Source organism: Anomaloglossus baeobatrachus, chromosome 8 (assembly GCF_048569485.1).
Source record: "Anomaloglossus baeobatrachus isolate aAnoBae1 chromosome 8, aAnoBae1.hap1, whole genome shotgun sequence".
Lineage (NCBI taxonomy): Eukaryota > Metazoa > Chordata > Amphibia > Anura > Aromobatidae > Anomaloglossus > Anomaloglossus baeobatrachus.
In genome coordinates, this window is record NC_134360.1 from 14,791,847 (window position 1) to 14,815,434 (window position 23,588).

Genomic DNA, 23,588 nt, shown 5'->3' on the forward strand with positions numbered 1-23,588 from the left:
GTGATCTCTGGTTAGGAGTTCACCTTAACACCATTTTTCAGCTCAAAATACTGGAATACATGGAGTGAAGAATACTTTTTCTGTACACTAAGGAAACTGCACCAAATTATCATCCTATATGTGCAATTGATAAATTTAGTATAGTTTTCACCATCGTTTCCTACGAGACTATAATAACTCTTCCCTGACGTTTTATAGCTATATTTACATCAATAAATACAAACCTGCGTTGGTGATCAACCAAAAATAAAATAAAAAAAGCTAATTAAAAACAGAGAAAAAAATATTTAAAGTGCAATTCTTTTGTTTTATGTAAAAAAATTTATTTACTTGACGTGTAATGTACATGACAGAGAATCCAAAAAGAGGCAGAGAAGAGGGCTTTCCCCTTTTTTCTCCATAATAAAATGTTGTTTTTCTTTGTGTAAGAAAGAAAAAAAAAAAAATCTTAGAAAGTTATTTATATATAAATATTTTGTTTATATTGCAAGTAAAAAAAAAAAAAAAAAAAATTAATCTATTTTACATTCCACTTATGATCCCACCCCGAATGCTGTCCCGTCTCCTGCTCGGTTGACTGACTGTATGAATTTGTGAAATGGTTTTCCCCTGGCGTTTGGTTACCCAGCATAGGGTACACACTTGATCCAAGAAAAGTTTGATGGGTGTAAAGGTTGAAAGGGGAAATGCCCAACTGCCTGCTGCTGTAGTCCCGAAAATTGTCATCTCCGGTCACACTGCTATTGTCACCAGTCGTGGACCCAGCTGTGGAGACGGGCGTCACCGGCTGCATGTAATCGGAATCTGCGACGGGAGACCTGGGATTTAAGCCCTCAGTTGGCGCATCTTCAGCTTCGGAGAGGCTGGCGGCTTCACTCTTCTCAGATTTCACGTTTGAAGACTTGGCGCCTAATTCAATCTCTAGCGATTCGTCAGCAGAATCCAGGGACATGTCATCCTCTTCCTTAATCTCAGCCGTCTTGAGAGCTGTTTAACAAAAGAGAGTTTTCCTAAATATTTGGCCACAAAAAGACATTACTTATTCCGGCAATATAAGAGTTAGCACTGTCGGGCATTGCAGCGGCTGTCACAGGCGACGCACCAATTTACATTCGTGTCAATTTAGAATTCTGTTAAAGAAGTTTAGAGCTCTGTAAAAAGTAAATTTAGAGCTCAGGTTTAACCAAGAACTCATTCAAATGGGCGTATGACCTATATGTGCAACCACCAAATTGAAAGAAAAAAAAAATTTATATTATCTATCTATCTATATATATATATATATATTATATACAGTGCCTACAAGTAGTCTTCAACCCCCTGCAGATTTAGCAGGTTTGATAAGATGCAAATACGTTAGAGCCTGCAAACTTCAAACAAGAGCAGGATTTATTAACAGATGCATAAATCTTACAAACCAACAAGTTATGTTGCTCAGTTAAATTTTAATAAATTTTCAACATAAAAGTGTGGGTCAATTATTATTCAACCCCTAGGTTTAATATTTTGTGGAATAACCCTTGTTTGCAATTACAGCTAATAATCGTCTTTTATAAGACCTGATCAGGCCGGCACAGGTCTCTGGAGTTATCTTGGCCCACTCCTCCATGCAGATCTTCTCCAAGTTATCTAGGTTCTTTGGATGTCTCATGTGGACTTTAATCTTGAGCTCCTTCCACAAGTTTTCAATTGGGTTAAGGTCAGGAGACTGACTAGGCCACTGCAACACCTTGATTTTTTCCCTCTTGAACCAGGCCTTGGTTTTCTTGGCTGTGTGCTTTGGGTCGTTGTCTTGTTGGAAGATGAAATGACGACCCATCTTAAGATCCTTGATGGAGGAGCGGAGGTTCTTGGCCAAAATCTCCAGGTAGGCCGTGCTATCCATCTTCCCATAGATGCGGAGCAGATGGCCAGGCCCCTTGGCTGAGAAACAGCCCCACAGCATGATGCTGCCACCACCATGCTTGACTGTAGGGATGGTATTCTTGGGGTTGTATGCCGTGCCATCCAGCCTCCAAACGTCACGTGTGTCGTTGGCACCAAAGATCTCGATCTTGGTCTCATCAGACCAGAGAACCTTGAACCAGTCTGTCTCAGAGTCCTCCAAGTGATCATGAGCAAACTGTAGACGAGCCTTGACATGACGCTTTGAAAGTAAAAGGTACCTTACGGGCTCGTCTGGAACGGAGACCATTGAGGTGGACTACGTTACTTATGGTATTGACTGAAACCAATGTCCCCACTGCCATGAGATCTTCCCGGAGCTCCTTCCTTGTTGTCCTTGGGTTAGCCTTGACTCTTCGGACAAGCCTGGCCTCGGCACGGGTGGAAACTTTCAAAGGCTGTCCAGGCTATGGAAGGCTAACAGTAGTTCCATAAGCCTTCCACTTCCGGATGATGCTCCCAACAGTGGAGACACTCCTTGGAAAGGGTTTTGTACCCCTTGCCAGCCTTGTGACCCTCCACGATCTTGTCTCTGATGGCCTTGGAATGCTCCTTTGTCTTTCCCATGTTGACCAAGTATGAGTGCTGTTCACAAGTTTGGGGAGGGTCTTAATTAGTCAGAAAAGGCTGGAAAAAGAGAGAATTAATCCAAACATGTGAAGCTCATTGTTCTTTGTGCCTGAAATACTTCTTAATACTTTAGGGGAACCAAACAGAATTCTGGTGGATTGAGGGGTTGAATAATAAATGACCCTCTGAATAAACTTTTCACAATTTAAAAAAAGAAATAACATTATTTTTTGCTGCAGTGCATTTCACACTTCCAGGCTGATCTACAGTCCAAATATCACAATGCCAAGTTAATTCCGAATGTGTAAACCTGCTAAATCTGCAGGGGGTTGAATACTACTTGTAGGCACTGTATAAATACTGAACCCATATACTGTACTTTTCAGAGATACTTTTTTTTTAGCAAAAAAAAAACCCCAACAAACTTTTGCTAAAATGTATGCAAGTCAAAGTCTGGAAGCGGCTTCCTGTGATCGGGGAGGACGCAGACGCTGCGCCCCCCCCCCGATCACAGAGAGAACTGCTCTCTCCTCCTGCCTGACACGGATCTATGTGATTGGTGCAGAGCAGGAGGGGAAGCTACCGTGACCTGCACAAAGACTGCACTACCCAACCGATACAGCTGGAGGACATTACACCCGACTGATAACATGACCTGAAAGGTCCTGCGGCTAGTCAGACGCCTAGAAGGAACTGCAAAATGTGGTGATGTATAGTCTGTGTATATGAATATGTGCCTATGTATTAGAGCTGTCAGTGTTTCTCTGCAGAATGGGTATTATACACAATCAATAGATCTTTCGTTATCGCTTCATTCGGGGACACAGGAAACCATGGGTGTATGGTGTTGCCACAATTTTGTTTATTTTTTTTGTAAGCTATCTCCCCCAGTAGTATACACTATAGTTGTGTCACTGTTATCCCACCTAGAGACCAAGAGCACAGTGTGGGGTTGCATCACTACTGCTGTCTTTCGAGTCTGTGCGGCATGATCTTAGATTTCCTTCAACACATCAAGAGTGTTTGCGGCATCTGCACACAGGGACAGGTGGGCGATCTTTAGACCCCCTTCCTACACGGTTGCCCCCCTCAATGCCTGACGCGCAGGGAGGGAAGATGAAACTGGTTCCTCCAGCCGACAGGTATCTCCTTCCCTAGGCCCCGGACTATGAGGGGGTTCCGTTTAACACCAAAATTATTAAAATTATATTTAGTTCATAGATTTCCTCTTTAACAATTCTTAGATTCCTTCTCTGTGCTGCGTTCTCTAAGCTATTTTCCCCCTTCTATTGCAGCTGCATATTCCGAGCTGCCTTGGTTTGCACCTGCGGCTGAGCGCTCCAATTTAGTCCCTGGATTGATTTTGGTCTGCTTGTCTGGCCGGGACACACTCGCCACCATCCATCTATTCACTCGCACCAACTCTCGTACGTTCCCCGCCCTCCCAATCACAGAACGTCTCTGTTCATCATACGGGAACCTAGCGCACCCTTTTGATAGTCTCCTGCTCAGCGCCATCTTCTAGTGCCTGTAGCCTATGGTCCTCCTCTGTACTCCAGACTGAGAATCTGCTGATCCTCAGAGACACCCTTTCCATAGCTCTTTAGGACTTCTGAACCAGGGTAAGTTCTGCTATCTAGGAGGCAGCTCCTTCCCTAGTATTCCTCAGCTCTTGGCCTACCATTTGGACCATTCACTATGCCACCACCACCGAAGCCCCCCACTGCCCGCAGTGAGAATGTCCCTCCTCAACATAACCAAAGTATCCCAGACCCTGGTTTCGGTCACAAAGCTGCTGCTTTCTGCCACCAGAGAACCCCCCCCCCACCCTTTTCCAGGGCGAGTTCACACCACTTCATCTTCCAGATATCCTACTCCTTAACCTTCCTGCAGGATGGAGTCTTTCTCTTGTTCCCCTTCCTCAGACACCCCGGCAGTTCAGGACTCGTTACACCCCCGTTACGAATCGGATTCAGATTTGGATGGCGAACAATTTTCTACACTACAGGACATGGTGTATAGTCTGATTATAGCTGTTAATCACACTATCAACTTAAGGATGAGGAACAGACTTAATTTGGTCAGTCTGTACCCTTCAAAAAATTGAGACCTCCACGGAATTTCGTCAACAACCAAAAATTTGACAGTCTTTTCACCAGGGAGTGTGAACATCCGGAAAAATGCTTCCAAAGCTGTAAACGCATTGAGGTCCTTTACAGAGTCTGATCTTCAAAGACGGGCAGAGTCTCCCGGCTCTCCAACAACAACATCCTAACACGCTCAGATGGAGGCTAGTTCTAGGACCCCTCAGCTTTTGAGGCCGCTGTATCAGCCCTTTGCCCGTCCTTCCACTTGAGTCTCCAAATCAGTTTGCGCCTGGGCCAAGCTCCTTCATTCAGGCATACTCTTGAGTGCTCCCACCTACGAACTGGCGGACCAAATTTCCCAAGCAGAAAAATATCTGCTTTTTTTTTTAAGCAGCCACTTGCTCGGCCCTTGCAGCCAGCAACATTGTCATAATCTGCAAAGTCTTATGGCTGAAGGCATGAAACGTTAACTGTGCATCCAAAAAGTCTCTCACCAGCTTCTCTTTCCAGGGCTCCAGACTTTTTCGTAGAGAAAAATAAACAAACAATCATTTCAGATGCCATCGGAAGTAAATGTACCTCCTTTCCATAACAGTACCTCCTCGGCTGGGGAGCAGTCTTGTAGAACCTTACAGTACAGGGATGATAAAACGCCCAAGAACTCTCTTCTCATTAACATCCTGGACCTCTGAGCAATCCTCCTGGCTGTTCACTGGCAGGACCTTCTATTCGGCCGTCTGATCCACATCCGATCTGACAACGCCACATTCGTGGCATACATCAACCACTAAGGAGGAATTTGAAGCAGAGCAGTGATGGTAGCAGTTTCTCATATCCCATCATGGGCCAAATAGAATAATCGGCCTTTCACAGCAGTTCACATTCCAGGAGTAGACAACAGGCCCGCCGACTTGCTCAGCTGAAAAGGTCTCACTGTGGATGAATGGTCCCTGAACCAGGCAGTCAGTCTTCTACCAGATCTGCCTCAGATAAGGGATGCCCGATGTCAACCTGATGGTGTTCCAGAATTCATGCAAAAATCAAGGCTCCCCCATTCATGTCCAGATCTTGCAATGCCTATAGTGATTGAATCTGGTGCCATGGTGATTCCCTGGTCCCAATTACCACTCCCGTACCAGTTTCCTTCTCTAACCCTGATCCTCAGGCTGATAAAGAAGATTAAGGCATAAGGAGTTTCCAGATATACTCGTGGTTTTAGATTGGGCCAGAACACCTTGGTATGCAGAGCTAGTTCATCTCCTTGTGAACATCCCGTAGAGACTCCCAGACCTTACAGATCTCCTTTTGCAGGGTCCTCTTCCACCAGAATTTTCAGTTGCTCAATTTAACAGCTTGACTGTTTAACTTACAATATTGAAATCCTTTGGTCTCTCTGATCAGGTCATCCAGACACTGATCAAGGTGAGGAAGCCTTCTTACGCTCACATATACCATCACACATGTCCTTATGCCGATATGAATCCAACCAGACAGCTCCCATGGCTTTTTCCTTCCCTTCCCTACTGGCCTTCCTACAGTCAGATCTTGATTCTGGTCTGGTTCTCAGCTCCCTTAAGGGTCTGGTCTCGGCGCTCCATTCTCTTTCAGAAAAGACTTGCATCTCGTTTCCAGGTTGGAACCTTTCTCCAGGGGATTGCACATTCTGCATCACCTTATTCTCTGGTAGATCTTTATTCTGGTCGTCCTTCAGAGGTCTCCTTTTGAACCACGCCAAGAGGTTTCTCGATCCTTCCTCTCATGGAAGTTTGCCTTCTTAGTAGCAATCTTAATCAAATGATTGTCCGAACTTGCGTCCCTCACCTGCCACTCTCCCTATCTAGTTTTCCACCATGACAAGGTGGTTGTACGTTCTATTCCATCCCTTCTCCCTGAGGTGGGTTCTTGGTTTCATCTTCAAGAGGACATTGTGTTTTCTCTTCGCTTAGTCAGTCTACTACTTCTCACCCTCGAGAACAGTCGCTCCATACTCTAGATCTTGTGAGAGCACTTTGCCCCTACATCGCCAGGATGGCATCTGTTAGACTGAGACTCTCTCTTCAGACTTCCTGCTTTTAGATCCAACATTGGCCGCTGTATCTTGCTGCCTTGTCTTCCAGTCACAAAATTCTGCAGGGTTCACACCTACACCTTGTCAGATTCCAGCCTCGGTAGAAATGTCCTGCAGACTGCAGTGACCCAAGATCAGACTTGAGGGTACTATCATGTGCCTGGTCTTGGCACTGCTTTAAGACATCCCATGGTTTCCTGTGTACCCCAGTGAAGAGAGTCAAAAGAAGGGAATTTTGTTTACTTACCGTAAATTCCTTTTCTTCTAGCTCCTATTGGGAGACCCAGACAATTGGGTGTATAGCTTCTGCCTCCGGAGGCCACACAAAGTATTACACTTTAAAAAGTGTAACCCCTCCCCTCTGCTATACACCCTCCCGTGCATCACGGGCTCCTCAGTTTGGTGCAAAAGCAGGAAGGAGGAAACTTATAAATTGGTCTAAGGTAAATTCAATCCGAAGGATGTTCGGAGAACTGAAACCATGAACCAAAAGAACAATTGAACATGAACAACATGTGTACACAAAAGAACAACAGCCCGAAGGGAACAGGGGCGCGTGCTGGGTCTCCCAATAGGAGCTAGAAGAAAAGGAAATTACGGGAAGTAAACAAAATTCCCTTCTTCTTTGTCGCTCCATTGGGAGACCCAGACAATTGGGATGTCCTAAAGCAATCCCTGGGTGGGTAAAAGAATACCTCGATAAAAAGAGCCGAAAAACGGCCCCCTCTTACAGGTGGGCAACTGCCGCCTGAAGGAGTCGCCTACCTAGGCTGGCATCTGCCGAATCATCGGCATGCACCTGATAGTGTTTCGTGAGAGTGTGCAGACTCGACCAGGTAGCCGCCTGACACACCTGCCGAGCCGTAGCCTGGTGTCGCAATGCCCAGGACACCGACGGCTCTAGTAGAATGGGCCTTCAGCCCTGCAGGAATCGGAAGCCCAAAGGAACGGTAGGCTTCAAGAATCGGTTCCTTGATTCACCGAGCCAAGGTTGACTTGAAAACCTGAAATCCCTTACTCTGGTCCGCGATAAGGACAAGAGCGCATCAGACCGGCGCAGGGGCGCCGTGCGAGAAATGTAGAGCCGGAGTGCTCTCACCAGATCTAATAAATGCAAATCCTTTTCACATTGGTGAACCGGATGCGGACCCAAAGAGGGTAAGACGAAACGGGGATACCTTAGGGAGAAAGTCCGGGACCGGACGTAGAACCACCCTATCCTGGTGAAACACCAGGAAGGGGGCTTTGCATGACAGCGCTGCCAGCTGAGATACCCTTCTGAGTGATGTGACTGCCACTAGGAAGGCCACCCTTTGCAAGGCAAATGGCCAGGGAGTAAAACCCTGATCAGAGCACCAGGATAAGAAGATCCTCCAAGTCCTGTGATAGATCTTGGCGGACGTTGGTTTCCTGGCTTGTCTCATGGTGGCAATGACATCTGGAGATATCCCTGATGACGCTAGGAGCCACCACACAGTGCGGATTAGAGCCGTAGAATTCAGAAGGAAATATGGCCCTTAAGGCAGCAAGTCTGGTCGGTCTGGGAGAGTCCACGGTTGACCCACCGTGAGGTGCCACAGATTCGGGTACCACGATCACCTCGGCCAGTCTGGAGCAACGAGGATGGCGCGGCGACAGTCTGACCTGACCTTGCGTAACACTCTGGGCAGTAGTGCCAGAGGAGGAAATACATAAGGCAGTCGAAACTGCGACCAGTCGTGAACTAGCGCGTCTGCCGCCAGAGCTCTGTGATCCTTGGACCGAGCCATGAATGCCGGGACTTTGTTGTTGTGCCGAGACGCCATTAGATCGACGTCCGGCGTTCCCCAGCGGAGACAGATCTCTCGAAACACGTCTGGGTGAAGAGACCATTCCCCCGTGTCCATGCCCTGACGACTGAGAAAATCTGCTTCCCAGTTTTCTACGCCCGGGATGTGAACTGCGGAGATGTTGGAGGCTGTGGCTTCCGCCCACAGCCGAATCCGCCGAACTGCTCGGAAAGCTTGATGACTGCGTGTGCCGCCCTGGTGGTTGATGTACGCAACTGCCTTGGCGTTGTCCGACTGAATTCGGATCTGCCTGCCGTCCAGCTACCGCTGGAACACCCTTAGGGCTAGATCCACTGCCCTTATCTCCAGAACATTGAACCGAGGGGAGGACTCTGTCGGAGTCCCGGTTCCCTGAGCCGAGTGGTGGAGGAAGACCGTTCCCCACCCTGACAGACTCGCGTCCGTCGTGACCCCAGCCCCGGCTGGGGGCCGGAAGGATTTTTCCTTCGCTCAGGAAGTGGAAAGAAGACACCACTGAAGAGAGGTTTTGCTGCAAGGGAAAGAGAGACGTTCTTGTCTAGGGACGTCGACCCCCTGTCCCATTTGCGGTGTCCGATAGAATCGGACGCAGACGAAACTGCGCAAGGGAACTGCGTCCCTTGCTGCCACCATCTTCCTGGGACAGTGCATGAGGCGCCTCAAGGGGTGACTGGGCCCGAAGGAGAGATTGCACCCCTGTCTGTAGTGAACGCTGACTATGCAGCGGAAGCTTCACTATCGCTGAGAGAGTATAATACTCCCTCCCGAGATAAGTCAGTGATTGGGTCGGTGTCAGTTTTGACCTTGGAATTTTGATGATCCACCCGAACCCCTGGAGAGTCTCCAGAGCAATGGTCAGGTTGTGTTGACATGCCACCCAGGAGGGTGTCTTGACTAGAGGATCGTCTAGGTAAGTGATCACCGAGTGGCCCTGTAGGACCGCCACCACTGCTGCCATGACCTTGGTGAAGACCCGTGGGGCTGTCGCCAGGCCGAATGGCAGTGCCACGAACTGAAAGTGTTCGTCCCTGATGGCGAAACGCAGAAGGCGTTGAAGCTCGGGTGCGATCGGCACATGGAGATAAGCATCCTTGATGTCAATTGATGCTAGGAAGTTTCCTTGTGACATCGAGGCTTCAGAGTGTTCACCGCCTGAAAAAGTGCATTGGCTCACTCGGGGGGCGGAGATGTTCTGAAGAATGCCCTCACGGCTGCGAAGGCTGGAGCAAAAGATGCGAGTATGGCTTCATAGATGGATTTCATCATAAGCGGTATTTGCCCCTAATACTACGGATCTAGCCGCCAGCCTAGAGACTGGAGGATCCACCCTGTGACACTGAGCCCAACCCTTAAGCCCGTCAGGGGGGAAAAGGGTAACGCGTGTCAATAAGGCGCTTGGTAAGCGCTTGTCCGTCAAGTTCTGTGCTACTGGACGGCCCCTCTGGAGTTAGAGTGATCGAAAACACGCACTCCTGATGAATTCGGGGAAGGTTCCCAGCGGGCCCGCTTAGCCTATCATAGGCCGCGGTCCGTGACGGAGTTCTGGGATCTGGGTGTTACCCCAGGATGTTGTACCGACCCAGAGGGACCCGGGAGCGATGAACTCAGAGACTGAGTCCTGGAATGTGAAAGCTATTCAGAGATTTGCTGATTCCATCATGCAAACTCTGTCGCTGTCATCTGTGCAGTGCCTGTAATATAGCCGCACAAGAGATACCGGTTGTAAAATAAGCCCAGTTACTCTTTAAGAGCAGACAACAGCATGTCGTCCGCAGAGTAATCTGTGAGGGTATACAGCCAAAAGCAAATAATGCTGCCGAACAGTGAGATCATATACCATATAAATAAACATTATATATATATATATATATATATATATATATATATATATATATATATATATATATATATATATATATATATATATATATATATATATATATATATATATATATATATATATATATATATATATATATATATATATATATATATATATATATATATATATATATATATATATATACACACACACACACACTGCGGCACCAAGGGGGGGACAGCACCTGAAAAACTGGTGCCCCCCAGTGCTCAGTGAGGGGGAAGGAGGATACCAACGTATGCTCCAGCCCTCCCTGCCGACGTCCAGTCGGCCGTCCCGTCGTTACCCCTGACTGGCAGGCCCGAGAACGGGAGTATATGGCACTAGGCCGTAAGAGCCGGGGACTAAATTTAAAAACGCGGCCGGCAAACATGGCGCGGTAGTCCCAGTCTCACAAACCAGTCAGCAACCGCTGCGGCGTTTGTAACACAGATGCTGCATGCACCGTCCCTCAGGGGACACAGAGTACCTTATGATGCAGGGCTCTGTCCCTGTAGTCACAAAAGTGCGGGAATCTGGTGGCCTATAGTGATCAGTGAGGGGGGGCGGAGGACAGCGAGGTGCGCTCCAGCCCTCACTGTCGGCATCATACCGACCGTCCCGCCTTTCTCCCTGACTGGCAGGCTCAGGGGCGGGAGTTTAACACACTAGGCCGCAAAAGCCGGGGACTAAAGTAAAAACCGCGGCCGGCAAACAGGCACGGTCGGCGCGGTAGTCCCAGACAAAAAATCCACATCGCAGTCGCAGCTGCGTCTGAGGCCAAGGTGCTTCATGCACCGTCCCAACGGGGACACAGAGTACCTGTAGATGCAGGGCCATGTCCTTGACGATACTCCGTCTCCTGTCCGGCAGATTCCCCCAGGGGCTGCGGATGTGGTTTGTGGCCACTAGATTCCCTGCCCCGGGTCTCCCTCAGCTGCAGCCAGAAGTTGCTGAAAACATGGCTGACGGCGTTCTCTGAGGAGGAGGGAGGCGTGGGCGTAGTCACAAAAAGTGCGGGAATCTGGTGCCTCAGCGTGAGTAGTGAGGGGGGCGGAGGACAGCTCAGTGTACTCCAGCCCTCACTGTCGGCGTCATACCGACCGTCCCGCCCTTTTCCCTGACTGGCAGGCCTGGGGGCGGGAGAATCTCATACTAGGCCGCAAAAGCCGGGGACTAAAGTTAAAACCGCGGCCGGCCGGCAGTGCACGGTCGGCGCGGTAGTCCCGGACCCATACCCACGCCGCAGTCGCTGCAGCGTCTGGGCCCAAGGTGCTTTATGCGCCGTCCCAACGGGGACACAGAGTACCTGTGGATGCAGGGCCATGTCCCTGACGATACTCCGTCTCCTGTCCGGCAGATTCCCCCAGGGGCTGCGGAGGGAGACCGGTCCCAGTGTCTGGATGACCGGATAGGATCCCACTTCTCCCAGAGCCCCTAAGGGATGGGGAAGGAAAACAGCATGTGGCTCCAGCCTTTGTACCCGCAATGGGTACCTCAACCTTAACAGCACCGCCGACTCAGAGTGGGGTGAGAAGGGAGCATGCTGGGGGCCCTGTTATGGGCCCTCTTTTCTTCCATCCGATAGTCAGCAGCTGCTGCTGACCAAATAGTGGAGCTTGCGTGCATGTGTGCCTCCTTCCACACAAAGCATAAAACTGAGGAGCCCGTGATGCACGGGAGGGTGTATAGCAGAGGGGAGGGGTTACACTTTTTAAAGTGTAATACTTTGTGTGGCCTCCGGAGGCAGAAGCTATACACCCAATTGTCTGGGTCTCCCAATGGAGCGACAAAGAAAAGGAAGGTTTTGGGTACTCACCGTAAATCTTTCTTGGAGTCTTTATTGGAGGACATTGCACCCGACCTTGTGTTATTATAGGTTGTGCTGTTTAAATATTTTTACCTTCCTGTTGCTTCTCCTATGGCTTTCTCACCAACTGATTATGTCTGTGCTTGTTGGTGGGTCTATACTACAGTGGATGAACTTATTTTTCTTTCTTCACATAATGGCAGCCTCCTAGTGGCAGCAACACTTATGGTTTCCAGTGTCCCCCAATGAACGCTTCAAGAAAGATTTTACAGTGAGTACCCAAAATCCTCTTATTCCATCCCTATTCTACCCAAGTGCATTAAAATTAGTTATACTGATCCCTTCACTTTACACCAACACTTTTGATTAATAGGAAAAAATATTTTTTCCTATTTTCTGCTGTCTAAACCTGGGGTGCATCTTATAGTCTGAAAAATATAGTAAGTAGATTTTTTTAGTGTAACAGTAAGGAAATCTAAGAAACCTTCCTTACATGTTTGGTAGCTTGGAGCTGTACAGGAAGACACACCAAGTCTCTAATGCAATGAGGTACAAGCAATTACCGTATTTTTCAGACCATAAGACGCACTTTTTCCCCCCCAAATGTTGGGGAAAAGTGGGGGGTGCGTCTTATGGTCTGAATATAGGGCTGCGGGGAATGAGGGTGCTGCAGTGGAGCGGGTCATCGGCAGCACGAGCAGGCTGCAGCAGCGCCTGCCGTGACCACGTGGGCCCGCTCATTACATATGCACGCCCATCCTCCCGCCCATCTCTCAGCGCTGAAGCCGGCGCTGACAGATGGGCGGGGTGATGGGCGGGGACGTGAGCATAGTAAACAGCCGGCTCGCGTGATTACCCCTGGCAACTACAGCCTGGAGTGATCATGCTCGGCTGTATTCACTGCTCCCCGCGCATCATCATCAGCGCGGGGTGCAGTGAATCAATGTACTCACCGTTCCCCTGCAGCACCGCAATGTCCTCCTGTCTGCCGGCCGCGGCTGTATGGAAACTAACGGTGCTCACAGTGATGACGTCATCGCTGTGCTCACGTGTTGTGCCAGCAGACAGGAGGACATCGCGATGCTGCAGGGATCGTGGCCGGCTCAACACAGCGCTGCCGGCAGACAGGAGGAGGAGCGACGCTGCGTGGAGCAAGGAAAGGCGAGTGTAAACGTTTATTTATTTTTTTTTTGTGTGCCACAGGATGCAGGACATAGCAGGATGATGGGGGGTATATGAGCAGGATGATGGGGGGGTATATGAGCAGGATGATGGGGGGTATATGAGCAGGATGATGGGGGGTATATGAGCAGGATGATGGGGGGTATATGAGCAGGATGATGGGGGGTATATGAGCAGGATGATGGGGGGTATATGAGCAGGATGATGGGGGGTATATGAGCAGGATGATGGGGGGTATATGAGCAGGATGATGGGGGGTATATGAGCAGGATGATGGGGGTATATGAGCAGGATGATGGGAGGTATATGAGCAGGATGATGGGGGTATATGAGCAGAATGGGAGCACATACCAGGATGGCAGTATATAGCAAGATGGGGCTATACCAGGATGAGGGACATATATATACACAAGGCAGTAGGATCATTACCAGGATGGGGTACCTTAGTAGACAATTTGGGAACATTACCCCCATAATAGTGTCAGCAGCAGATACTCGCCCCATAACAATGTGTCAGGACCACATTTTTTGCTTAAAATTTTATTTTCCTATTTTCCTTCTCTAAAACCAGGGTGTGTCTTATGGTCCGGTGCGTCTTATAGTCCGAAAAATACGGTAAGCGAATTGTCCATAGATCTAAGTTTTGATGCAAAATGTAAGCAGGTGTCATTGTGAACTAATGTACACCATATCCAGAAAACACGATCAAGTACCTGTCTTCTTTTCTCTAGTGAGCAGTTTGGGCAGGCTTATTCCTTCACTGCTGGAACTATTGTGGCTAATCAGATTGGTAAAATTCTGCATGAACTCATCCATTCTTGTCACGACAATCCCATTTTCAGCATAATGAAGAAACAAAGATGCCTTTTTCTCTGTAAAAAAAAAAATATAAAATTCCAGGTATAGTTTTTCACAAGGCAAAATAGTATGGCATGCAACAAAAACGAACAGTTGTTACCAGTCAAAAATATGAGGTGTCGCTGCTGAATGTTCTGGACCTGAAGTTTGATCAAGCACTCGAGTTCTGGAGCTTGTCGGCTCTGAGAATCACACACATGATAAGAAAGAATTTCAACTAGATGTTTCTTCTGGTACGCACTGAGGAGGGACAAAATATTCAGCGCATTTGGTTTTGTCCTAAAATGGGAACAGAAGAGGAAATTAAAGTAGAAATATCATACGGATTTCCTTTCAGTTGTTTAATATGAAGGAATAAGCCGAATGACAAATGTAAAGTGAAGTAACCATGTTAGGACATTAATATGACCCACTGTTAAGTTATGTTCACACATTGCTTTTCTGTTGCATTTTTGCTCATGTTTTTTAATGCAAATCTATCAAGATATCCTTTTGCCCCAGAGAAGAACACACTTGCTTATATTCAGAGCCTGAAAAGCAGAACTTAACTGGTTATGTTCTCACCTGAAAAAGTTGATAAAACCGTATCCTGACACAGCCTTTTTAAGCCAAATACAACTGCACGAAATCGGTGACCGTTTGCAACAATGGTCACCGTACAACCTTACCATCTAGCACTGCCTTGACAGCTCTGGCTTTACAGAGCTAGAGGAGGGTGGCAATAGATGGCATCAAGTAGCTGTGAAGATGCAATGAACTACTCGGTCACGCCAAGGGTGCAACAAACACTTCATTAGTAGTTTAGTATCAAAATCAGGAGAGAAACCCAACCAGAAACCAACACAACCTGAACCCGGGTAAGACGATATAAGCCACAGGCAACAAGAACTGATCCACAGGAAGGGATTCTGGGCTGTGTCCCCCAATGTATTCAAAAGAGAAAATTTTACGGTAGTACAAAAATCCAAATTTCTTGTTAATAGCATTGGGGACACAGAACTGGGAGACGTCTTAATGGGTGGGGAAAAAGCAAGAGTTTACCATGTGGACAATATGGCAGCCAGTGGCCTGTTGTACAATACGCCGAAATACAGCAGCGTTTGTGGTACCTAAAAGGGCATGGGCAGGGACCCAGGAATAGCCGATGCCTGACTGCCCTAGTGATCAAAGAAGGGAATTTTGTTACTTACCGTAAATTCCTTTTCTTCTAGCTCTTATTGGGAGACCCAGACGATTGGGTGTATAGCACTGCCTCCGGAGGCCACACAAAGCAATTACACTAAAAAGTGTAAGGCCCCTCCCCTTCTGGCTATACACCCCCAGTGGGATCACTGGCTCACCAGTTTTAGTGCAAAAGCAAGAAGGAGGAAAGCCAATAACTGGTTTAAACAAATTCACTCCGAGTAACATCGGAGAACTGAAAACCGTTCAACATGAACAACATGTGTACCCGCAAACAAACCAAAAATCCCGAAGGACAACAGGGCGGGTGCTGGGTCTCCCAATAAGAGCTAGAAGAAAAGGAATTTACGGTAAGTAACAAAATTCCCTTCTTCTTCGGCGCTCTATTGGGAGACCCAGACGATTGGGACGTCCAAAAGCTGTCCCTGGGTGGGTAAAGAAATACCTCATGTTAGAGCTGCAAGACAGCCCTCCCCTACGGGGAGGCAACTGCCGCCTGCAGGACTCTTCTACCTAGGCTGGCGTCCGCCGAAGCATAGGTATGCACCTGATAATGTTTGGTGAAAGTGTGCAGACTCGACCAGGTAGCTGCCTGGCACACCTGTTGAGCCGTAGCCTGGTGTCGTAATGCCCAGGATGCACCCACGGCTCTGGTAGAATGGGCCTTCAGCCCTGATGGAACCGGAAGCCCAGCAGAACGGTAGGCTTCAAGAATCGGTTCTTTGATCCATCGAGCCAGGGTGGCCTTAGAAGCCTGCGACCCTTTGCGCTTACCAGCGACAAGGACAAAGAGTGCATCCGAACGGCGCACGGGCGCCGTGCGGGAAATGTAGATTCTGAGTGCTCTCACCAGATCTAACAAATGTAAATCCTTCTCATACCGATGAACTGCATGAGGACAAAACGAAGGCAAAGAGATATCCTGATTAAGGTGAAAAGAGGATACCACCTTCGGGAGAAACTCCTGAATGGGGCGCAGCACTACCTTGTCCTGGTGGAAGACCAGGAAGGGAGCCTTGGATGATAGTGCTGCCAGCTCAGACACTCTCCGAAGAGACGTGATCGCTACCAGAAAGGCCACTTTCTGTGATAGTCTAGAAAGTGAAACCTCCCTCAGAGGCTCGAAGGGCGGCTTCTGGAGGGCAACTAGTACCCTGTTCAGATCCCATGGATCTAACGGCCGCTTGTACGGGGGTACGATATGGCAAACCCCCTGTAGGAACGTGCGCACCTTAGGAAGGCGTGCCAAACGCCTCTGAAAAAAGACGGATAGCGCCGAGACCTGACCTTTAAGGGAGCCGAGCGACAAACCTTTTTCTAACCCAGATTGCAGGAAAGAAAGAAAGGTAGGCAATGCAAATGGCCAGGGAGACACTCCCTGAGCAGAGCACCAGGATAAGAATATCCTCCACGTTCTGTGGTAGATCTTAGCGGACGTGGGCTTCCTAGCCTGTCTCATGGTGGCAACGACCCCTTGGGACAATCCTGAAGACGCTAGGATCCAGGACTCAATGGCCACACAGTCAGGTTCAGGGCCGCAGAATTCCGATGGAAAAACGGCCCTTGGGACAGTAAGTCTGGTCGGTCTGGTAGTGCCCACGGTTGGCCGACCGTGAGCTGCCACAGATCCGGGTACCACGCCCTCCTCGGCCAGTCTGGGGCGACAAGTATGACGCGGCTGCAATCGGATCTGATCTTGCGTAGCACTCTGGGCAAGAGTGCCAGAGGTGGAAACACATAAGGGAGCCGGAACTGCGACCAATCTTGCACTAGGGCGTCTGCCGCCAGCGCTCTTTGATCGCGAGATCGTGCCATGAAGGTCGGGACCTTGTTGTTGTGCCGTGACGCCATTAGGTCGACGTCCGGCACCCCCCAGCGGTGACAGATTTCCTGAAACACGTCTGGGTGAAGGGACCATTCCCCTGCGTCCATGCCCTGGCGACTGAGGAAGTCTGCTTCCCAGTTTTCTACGCCGGGGATGTGAACTGCGGATATGGTGGAGGCTGTGGCTTCCACCCACATCAGAATCCGCCGGACTTCCTGGAAGGCTTGCCGACTGCGTGTCCCCCCTTGGTGGTTGATGTATGCCACCGCTGTGGAGTTGTCCGACTGAATTCGGATCTGCCTTCCTTCCAGCCACTGCTGGAAGGCTAGTAGGGCAAGATACACTGCTCTGATTTCCAGAACATTGATCTGAAGGGTGGACTCCTGCTGGGTCCACGTACCCTGAGCCCTGTGGTGGAGAAAAACAGCTCCCCACCCTGACAGACTCGCGTCTGTCGTGACCACCGCCCAGGATGGGGGTAGGAAGGATTTTCCCTGTGATAATGAGGTGGGAAGAAGCCACCACTGCAGAGAGTCCTTGGCCGTCTGGGAAAGGGAGACTTTCCTGTCCAGGGATGTTGACTTCCCGTCCCAATGGCGGAGAATGTCCCATTGAAGTGGGCGCAGATGAAACTGCGCAAACGGAACCGCTTCCATTGCCGCCACCATCTTCCCGAGGAAGTGCATGAGGCGTCTTAAGGAGTGCGACTGACTTTGAAGGAGAGCCTGCACCCCAGTCTGTAGTGACCTCTGCTTGTCCAGCGGAAGCTTCACTATCGCTGAGAGAGTATGAAACTCCATGCCAAGATACGTTAGTGATTGGGTCGGTGACAGATTTGACTTTGAGAAGTTGATGATCCACCCGAACGTCTGGAGAGTCTCCAGTGCAACAGTCAAGCTGAGTTGGCATGCCTCTTGAGAGGGTGCCTTGACCAGTAGATCGTCCAAGTAAGGGATCACAGAGTGTCCCTGAGAGTGCAAGACTGCTACCACTGCCGCCATGATCTTGGTGAACACCCGTGGGGCTGTCGCTAGACCAAATGGCAGAGCTACGAACTGAAGATGGTCGTCTCCTATCACGAAGCGTAGAAAGCGTTGGTGCTCCGTAGCAATCGGCACGTGGAGATAAGCATCCTTGATGTCTATTGATGCTAGGAAATCTCCTTGAGACATTGAGGCAATGACTGAGCGTAGGGATTCCATCCGGAACCGCCTGGCGTTTACATGCTTGTTGAGCAGTTTTAGGTCCAGAACAGGACGGAATGAGCCGTCCTTTTTTGGCACCACAAAGAGATTGGAGTAAAAACCTTGACCTCGTTCCTGAAGAGGACCAGGGACCACCACTCCTTCTGCTCTTAGAGAATTCACCGCCTGCAGAAGGGCATCTGCTCGGTCGGGATGTGGGGAAGTTCTGAAGAACCGAGGCGGAGGACGAGAACTGAACTCTATCCTGTACCCGTGAGACAAAATGTCTGTTACCCACCGGTCTTTGACCTGTGGCAGCCAAATGTCGCAAAAGCGGGAAAGCCTGCCACCGACCGAGGATGCGGAGGGAGGCGGCCGAAAGTCATGAGGCAGCCGCCTTGGAAGCGGTACCTCCGGTTGCTTTCTTGGGGCGTGAGTGAGCCCGCCAGGAATCAGAGCTCCTTTGCTCTTTCTGAGTCCCTTTGGACGAGGAGAATTGGGGCTTGCCCGAGCCTCGAAAGGACCGAAACCTTGACTGCCACTTCCTCTGCGGAGGTTTGCTTGATCTGGGCTGGGGTAAGGAGGAGTCCTTACCTTTGGACTGTTTGATGATTTCCGCCAATTGCTCACCAAACAGTCTATCTCCAGATAATGGCAAGCTGGTTAAACATTTTTTAGAAGCAGAATCTGCTTTCCATTCCTTTAACCACAAGGCTCTGCGCAAAACTACAGAGTTGGCAGATGCTATTGAGGTACGGCTCGTAGAGTCCAGTACCGCATTGATAGCGTAGGTCGCAAACGCAGACATTTGCGTAGTTAGGGACGCCACTTGCGGCACTGCTGGACGTATGAGAGAGTCCACCTGTGCCAGGCCAGCTGAAATAGCTTGGAGCGCCCACACGGCCGCGAATGCTGGAGCAAACGACGCGCCAATAGCTTCATAGACAGATTTCAACCAAAGGTCCATCTGTCTGTCATTGGGATCCTTAAGTGAAGCCCCATCCTCCACTGCAACTATGGATCTAGCTGCAAGCCTGGATATTGGAGGGTCCACTTTTGGACACTGGGTCCAGCGTTTGACCACGTCAGGGGGAAAAGGATACCGTGTATCCTTAAGGCGTTTAGAAAAACGCTTGTCCGGATAAGTATTATGTTTCTGGATGGATTCTCTGAAGTCAGAGTGGTCCAGAAAAGTACTCAATTTACGCTTGGGATACAGGAAATGGAATTTCTCCTGCTGTGCAGCTGCCTCCTCTGCAGAAGGGGCTGGGGGAGAAATATCCAACAGCCTATTGATGGCCGCTATAAGGTCATTTACCATGGCGTCACCATCTGGCGTATCCAAATTGAGTGCGGCGTCAGGACAAGACTCCTGATCACCCACCTCTGAACCCTCATATAGGGACCCTTCTCGCTGAGACCCTGAACCACGTGAGGACGTGGAGGGTCTCTCCCAGCGAGCTCGCTTAGGCGGACTGGGACTATCATCGGAGTCAGGGCCCTCAGCCTGTGATGCCTGGGACCCCCTTGAAGTACGGATTAGTTCCAACTGAGGGGGACCGGGGAACATAGACACAGCAGCGTCTATGGTCTGAGCAACTGGCCTGGACTGCAAGGTTTCCAGGATTTTTGTCATAGTCACAGACATTTTATCAGCAAAGACTGCAAATTCTGTCCCCGTCACCGGGGCAGGGTTCACAGGCGTCTCTGCCTGGGCTACCACCACAGTAGGCTCTGGCTGACGAAGTGCCACTGGGACTGAACATTGCACACAATGAGAGTCGTTGGAGCCTGCTGGTAGATTAGCCCCACATGCTGTACAAGTAGTGTATACAGCCCGTGCCTTGGCACCCTTGCGTTTTGCGGATGACATGCTGTTGTCTCCTCAAGCAATATAGGGTGTACAGCCAAGAAGCGACCTTACAGTGCAGTTAAATATATCTAGACACAGCAGTGTCTATGTACAGCGAAAAATATAACACTGTGGCACCAGTGGGGCTGCACGTATGTGCTGCTTACCGCCCGCTGAGCGCGGGTGTGTGGTCGCCAGAAACCCCTCGCCTGGGTCCCCCAGAGCCTGCGTGCGTTCTCCAGCCAGACTGCATGTGTATAATGGCTGCCGGCGTCCTGGGGAGCTGCAAGCCTGGGGGCGGGCCTAGGGCGTGCACAGAGAAAAAGCGCGAAGCCTGTGTCCTACTGTGCTCAGTGAGAGGGCTGGAGCATGTAAATCGTGCCCCAGCTCTCGGCGCTGCCGATTGAATAACGTCTCTCCCCTACCCTGATTGACAGGGTGGGGGGGCGTTAACGAAGCGGAGCTAGGCCGCAGAAAGCCGGGGACTAAAGTTAGAAGCGCCGCCGCCGTAAAAGCGCGGTCGGCGCGTCCCCGGCGCACTACAAGTCGCAGCTGCGCCGCCGCTCCAGGGGCGGTCGGCGCGGCGATCCACACACATAAAGTCCCCCAGTAATCTGCGGGGACTATAAGCCCAGCGCACAGCGCTACAGTCCCCGGCGCACTAGCACACCCAGCAAGCCTGGGGTGCGCGTGGCCTGCCATACGGGGACACAGAGTACCTGAAAGTTGCAGGGCCTTGTCCCTGAACGGCACTCCCGCTCCACATCCAGCAGGTTCAATGGGTCTGTGGATGGAGCCCGGCCTCAGGGCTTGGTGGCCGGTAAGATCCCACTTCCTCAGAGCCCCTCAGGGGGATGGGGAAGGAAAGCAGCATGTGGGCTCCAGCCTCTGTACCCGCAATGGGTACCTCAACCTTACAAACCACAAGTGGGGTGAGAAGGGAGCATGCTGGGGGCCCTAGTATGGGCCCTCTTTTCTTCCATCCGATATAGTCAGCAGCTACTGCTGACTGAACAGTGGAGCTTATGCATGGATGTCTGACCTCCTTCGCACAAAGCAGAAAACTGGTGAGCCAGTGATCCCACTGGGGGTGTATAGCCAGAAGGGGAGGGGCCTTACACTTTTTAGTGTAATTGCTTTGTGTGGCCTCCGGAGGCAGTGCTATACACCCAATCGTCTGGGTCTCCCAATAGAGCGCCGAAGAAAAGAATGGCAATTTCCTTTTCACCTTATAGGTTTCCACTCAACAGATGGGATGCATTTGGAAAAGGTAGTCATGGAAGCCGACAGGTCTTATGTGACCCATCAGAACACCAAAACTGCTTCTAATTGAAACGATAGGCCACAATGGCCTTTTCCTCATACTGATGGCGGAGGTAATGTTCCCCAAGATGCGCTGGTCACAGAAGAGGAGGAGGATGAGGATGTCCTCATTGATGTGGAAGGCAGAGACCATCTTGGCAGGATAGGACAAGGCGATATTGCACCTTATACTAAAAGACAAAAGTAGCAAAGCACAGCGACTTAACTTACGAAGGTTATGTCGACCAGAAGTGCCACGAAAAGAACTTTGGTGAGGGGCTGTGGAGAGGCTCATGGGAGACTATTGGTGTGTACACAAAACTTATTCCTGGGGCTTGATGCCCAGGAAGAAGCATTACGCGAAACGAGCGTCGGTGTGCCTCCTGCCCCTCAAGGTTTTCTTTTTATCCTTTATTTGCACAACTTTGTGTTCCTTAACTTCAGGCTTTACATTCACTCAATGTTTAATCATAAGCTCAGTATTAGTCATCTATGTGAATATTCAATGCAATTCTGTTTGCATGTATCTCCCTTCTCCTATACTTACCTGCTTTGATCTTCCCTTTATGTGGCCACTTGTCTGAGATACATTCATTGTCTTATATAATTGTCTTGAACATTTCATCTTTTTCTTCAGATTCCTATTCCTTTCCCTCCACTCTATGAACTACTCTGACCATCTTGTGGTTTATGTTGGTACAGATTTTTCTACTTAACAATTCCACAATTAGGTGACATTCTCTGCCCTAGACCATCTATTTCTTTACCACCTGTATTCTATGTCTATTTCATTTCTAATACTTGCCTGTTTTTGTTTCTTTTCCACTCCCTGGCCATTGAGACCACCTTGTGGATGTTTTCAGGTACAACATATGATTGTCATTATGTATATCACCATTCATTATACTGCAAATGCCATCTTTTTTATTCATGGGTAAAAGGGTCTTGTTCGGGTCTGCTGAGTGACCTCCCTCCCTCTTTTTTGTGTGTTTGTTTAATACCTTTCAATAAAGATTCATTATCTTATTAATCTTTAGCTATGTAGTCTTATAGGTATTCTCTGATTTCTTGAGTAAGGCCTTGTACTTATTGGCCATTTATAGGTTATCTAATTAAGGAGGTACACACCTCTATGTAAGGAGGGTTCCCAGGAGGAACTTAGATTTATTGAAGACATTTGAGAGAAGAACCACACTCCTCGATCCGGAGTCTCGTGTAATAAAAGTCTAAGGTTTTTTTTACACTAAAGCGGGCTTTACACGCTGCGATATCGGTCCCGATATCGCTAGTGTGGATACCCGCCCCCATCTGTTGCGCGACACTGGCAAATCGCTGCCCGTGCCGCACAACATCGACCAGACCCATCACACATACTTACCTGCCCGGCGACGTCGCTGTGACCGGCGAACCGTGCGGCGTCACAGCGACGTCACTGAGCGGCCGCCCAATAGAAGCGGAGGGGCGGAGCTGAGCGGGACGTAACATCCCGCCCACCTCCTTCCTTCCGCATAGCGGCCGGGAGCCAGGTAAGGAGATGTTCCTCGTTCCTGCGGTGTCACACGGAGCGATGTGTGCTGCCGCAGGAACGAGGAACAACCTCGTTACTGCTGCAGTAACGATTTTTGAGAATGGACCCCCATGTCACCGATGAGCGATTTTGCACGTTTTTGCAACGAAGCAAAATCGCTCATCGGTGTCACACGCAACGGCATCGCTAATGCGGCCAGATGTGCGTCACCAATTCCGTGACCCCAACGAGTATGCATTAGCGATGTCGTAGCGTGCAAAGCCCCCTTTAGAATGGAAAAGACCAGTCAGTACATGGAGGCCTATCCAGAAAAGAAAGGCATCCTGTGTGCTGGTATGCATCTTTCCCACACAAGCTTTTAATTGTGAGCTACGCATAGTCTCCTTTTCACTCCCCATTCAGATGTGGCAGGTTTGACACATGGAGTAGGACATTTAGTGATTAGGTTCCATCCATATTAAAATGCACACATTGACATCATTGGAAGGCTTTTGCACTCTGATGAATAAACGCTACCAGAGTACGTT

The 23,588-nt window shown here is 49.5% G+C and overlaps 1 protein-coding gene across 3 annotated transcripts in view; it reads right to left on the reverse strand.

The window, feature by feature from the left end:
- Window positions 1-309: 309 nt before the first annotated feature.
- Window positions 310-23,588, reverse strand: part of TASOR (transcription activation suppressor) — a 191,335-nt gene continuing 168,056 nt past the window's right edge. For all 3 annotated transcript variants that reach the window (XM_075321320.1, XM_075321319.1, XM_075321318.1), the window contains 3 exons: window positions 14,289-14,467; window positions 14,044-14,202; window positions 310-987 (listed from right to left, as the gene is read on the reverse strand). In XM_075321320.1, coding sequence (XP_075177435.1) covers window positions 518-987; window positions 14,044-14,202; window positions 14,289-14,467 — 808 coding nt within the window. In that variant the 3' untranslated portion in view covers window positions 310-517. The remainder of the gene's footprint in view (window positions 988-14,043; window positions 14,203-14,288; window positions 14,468-23,588) is intronic.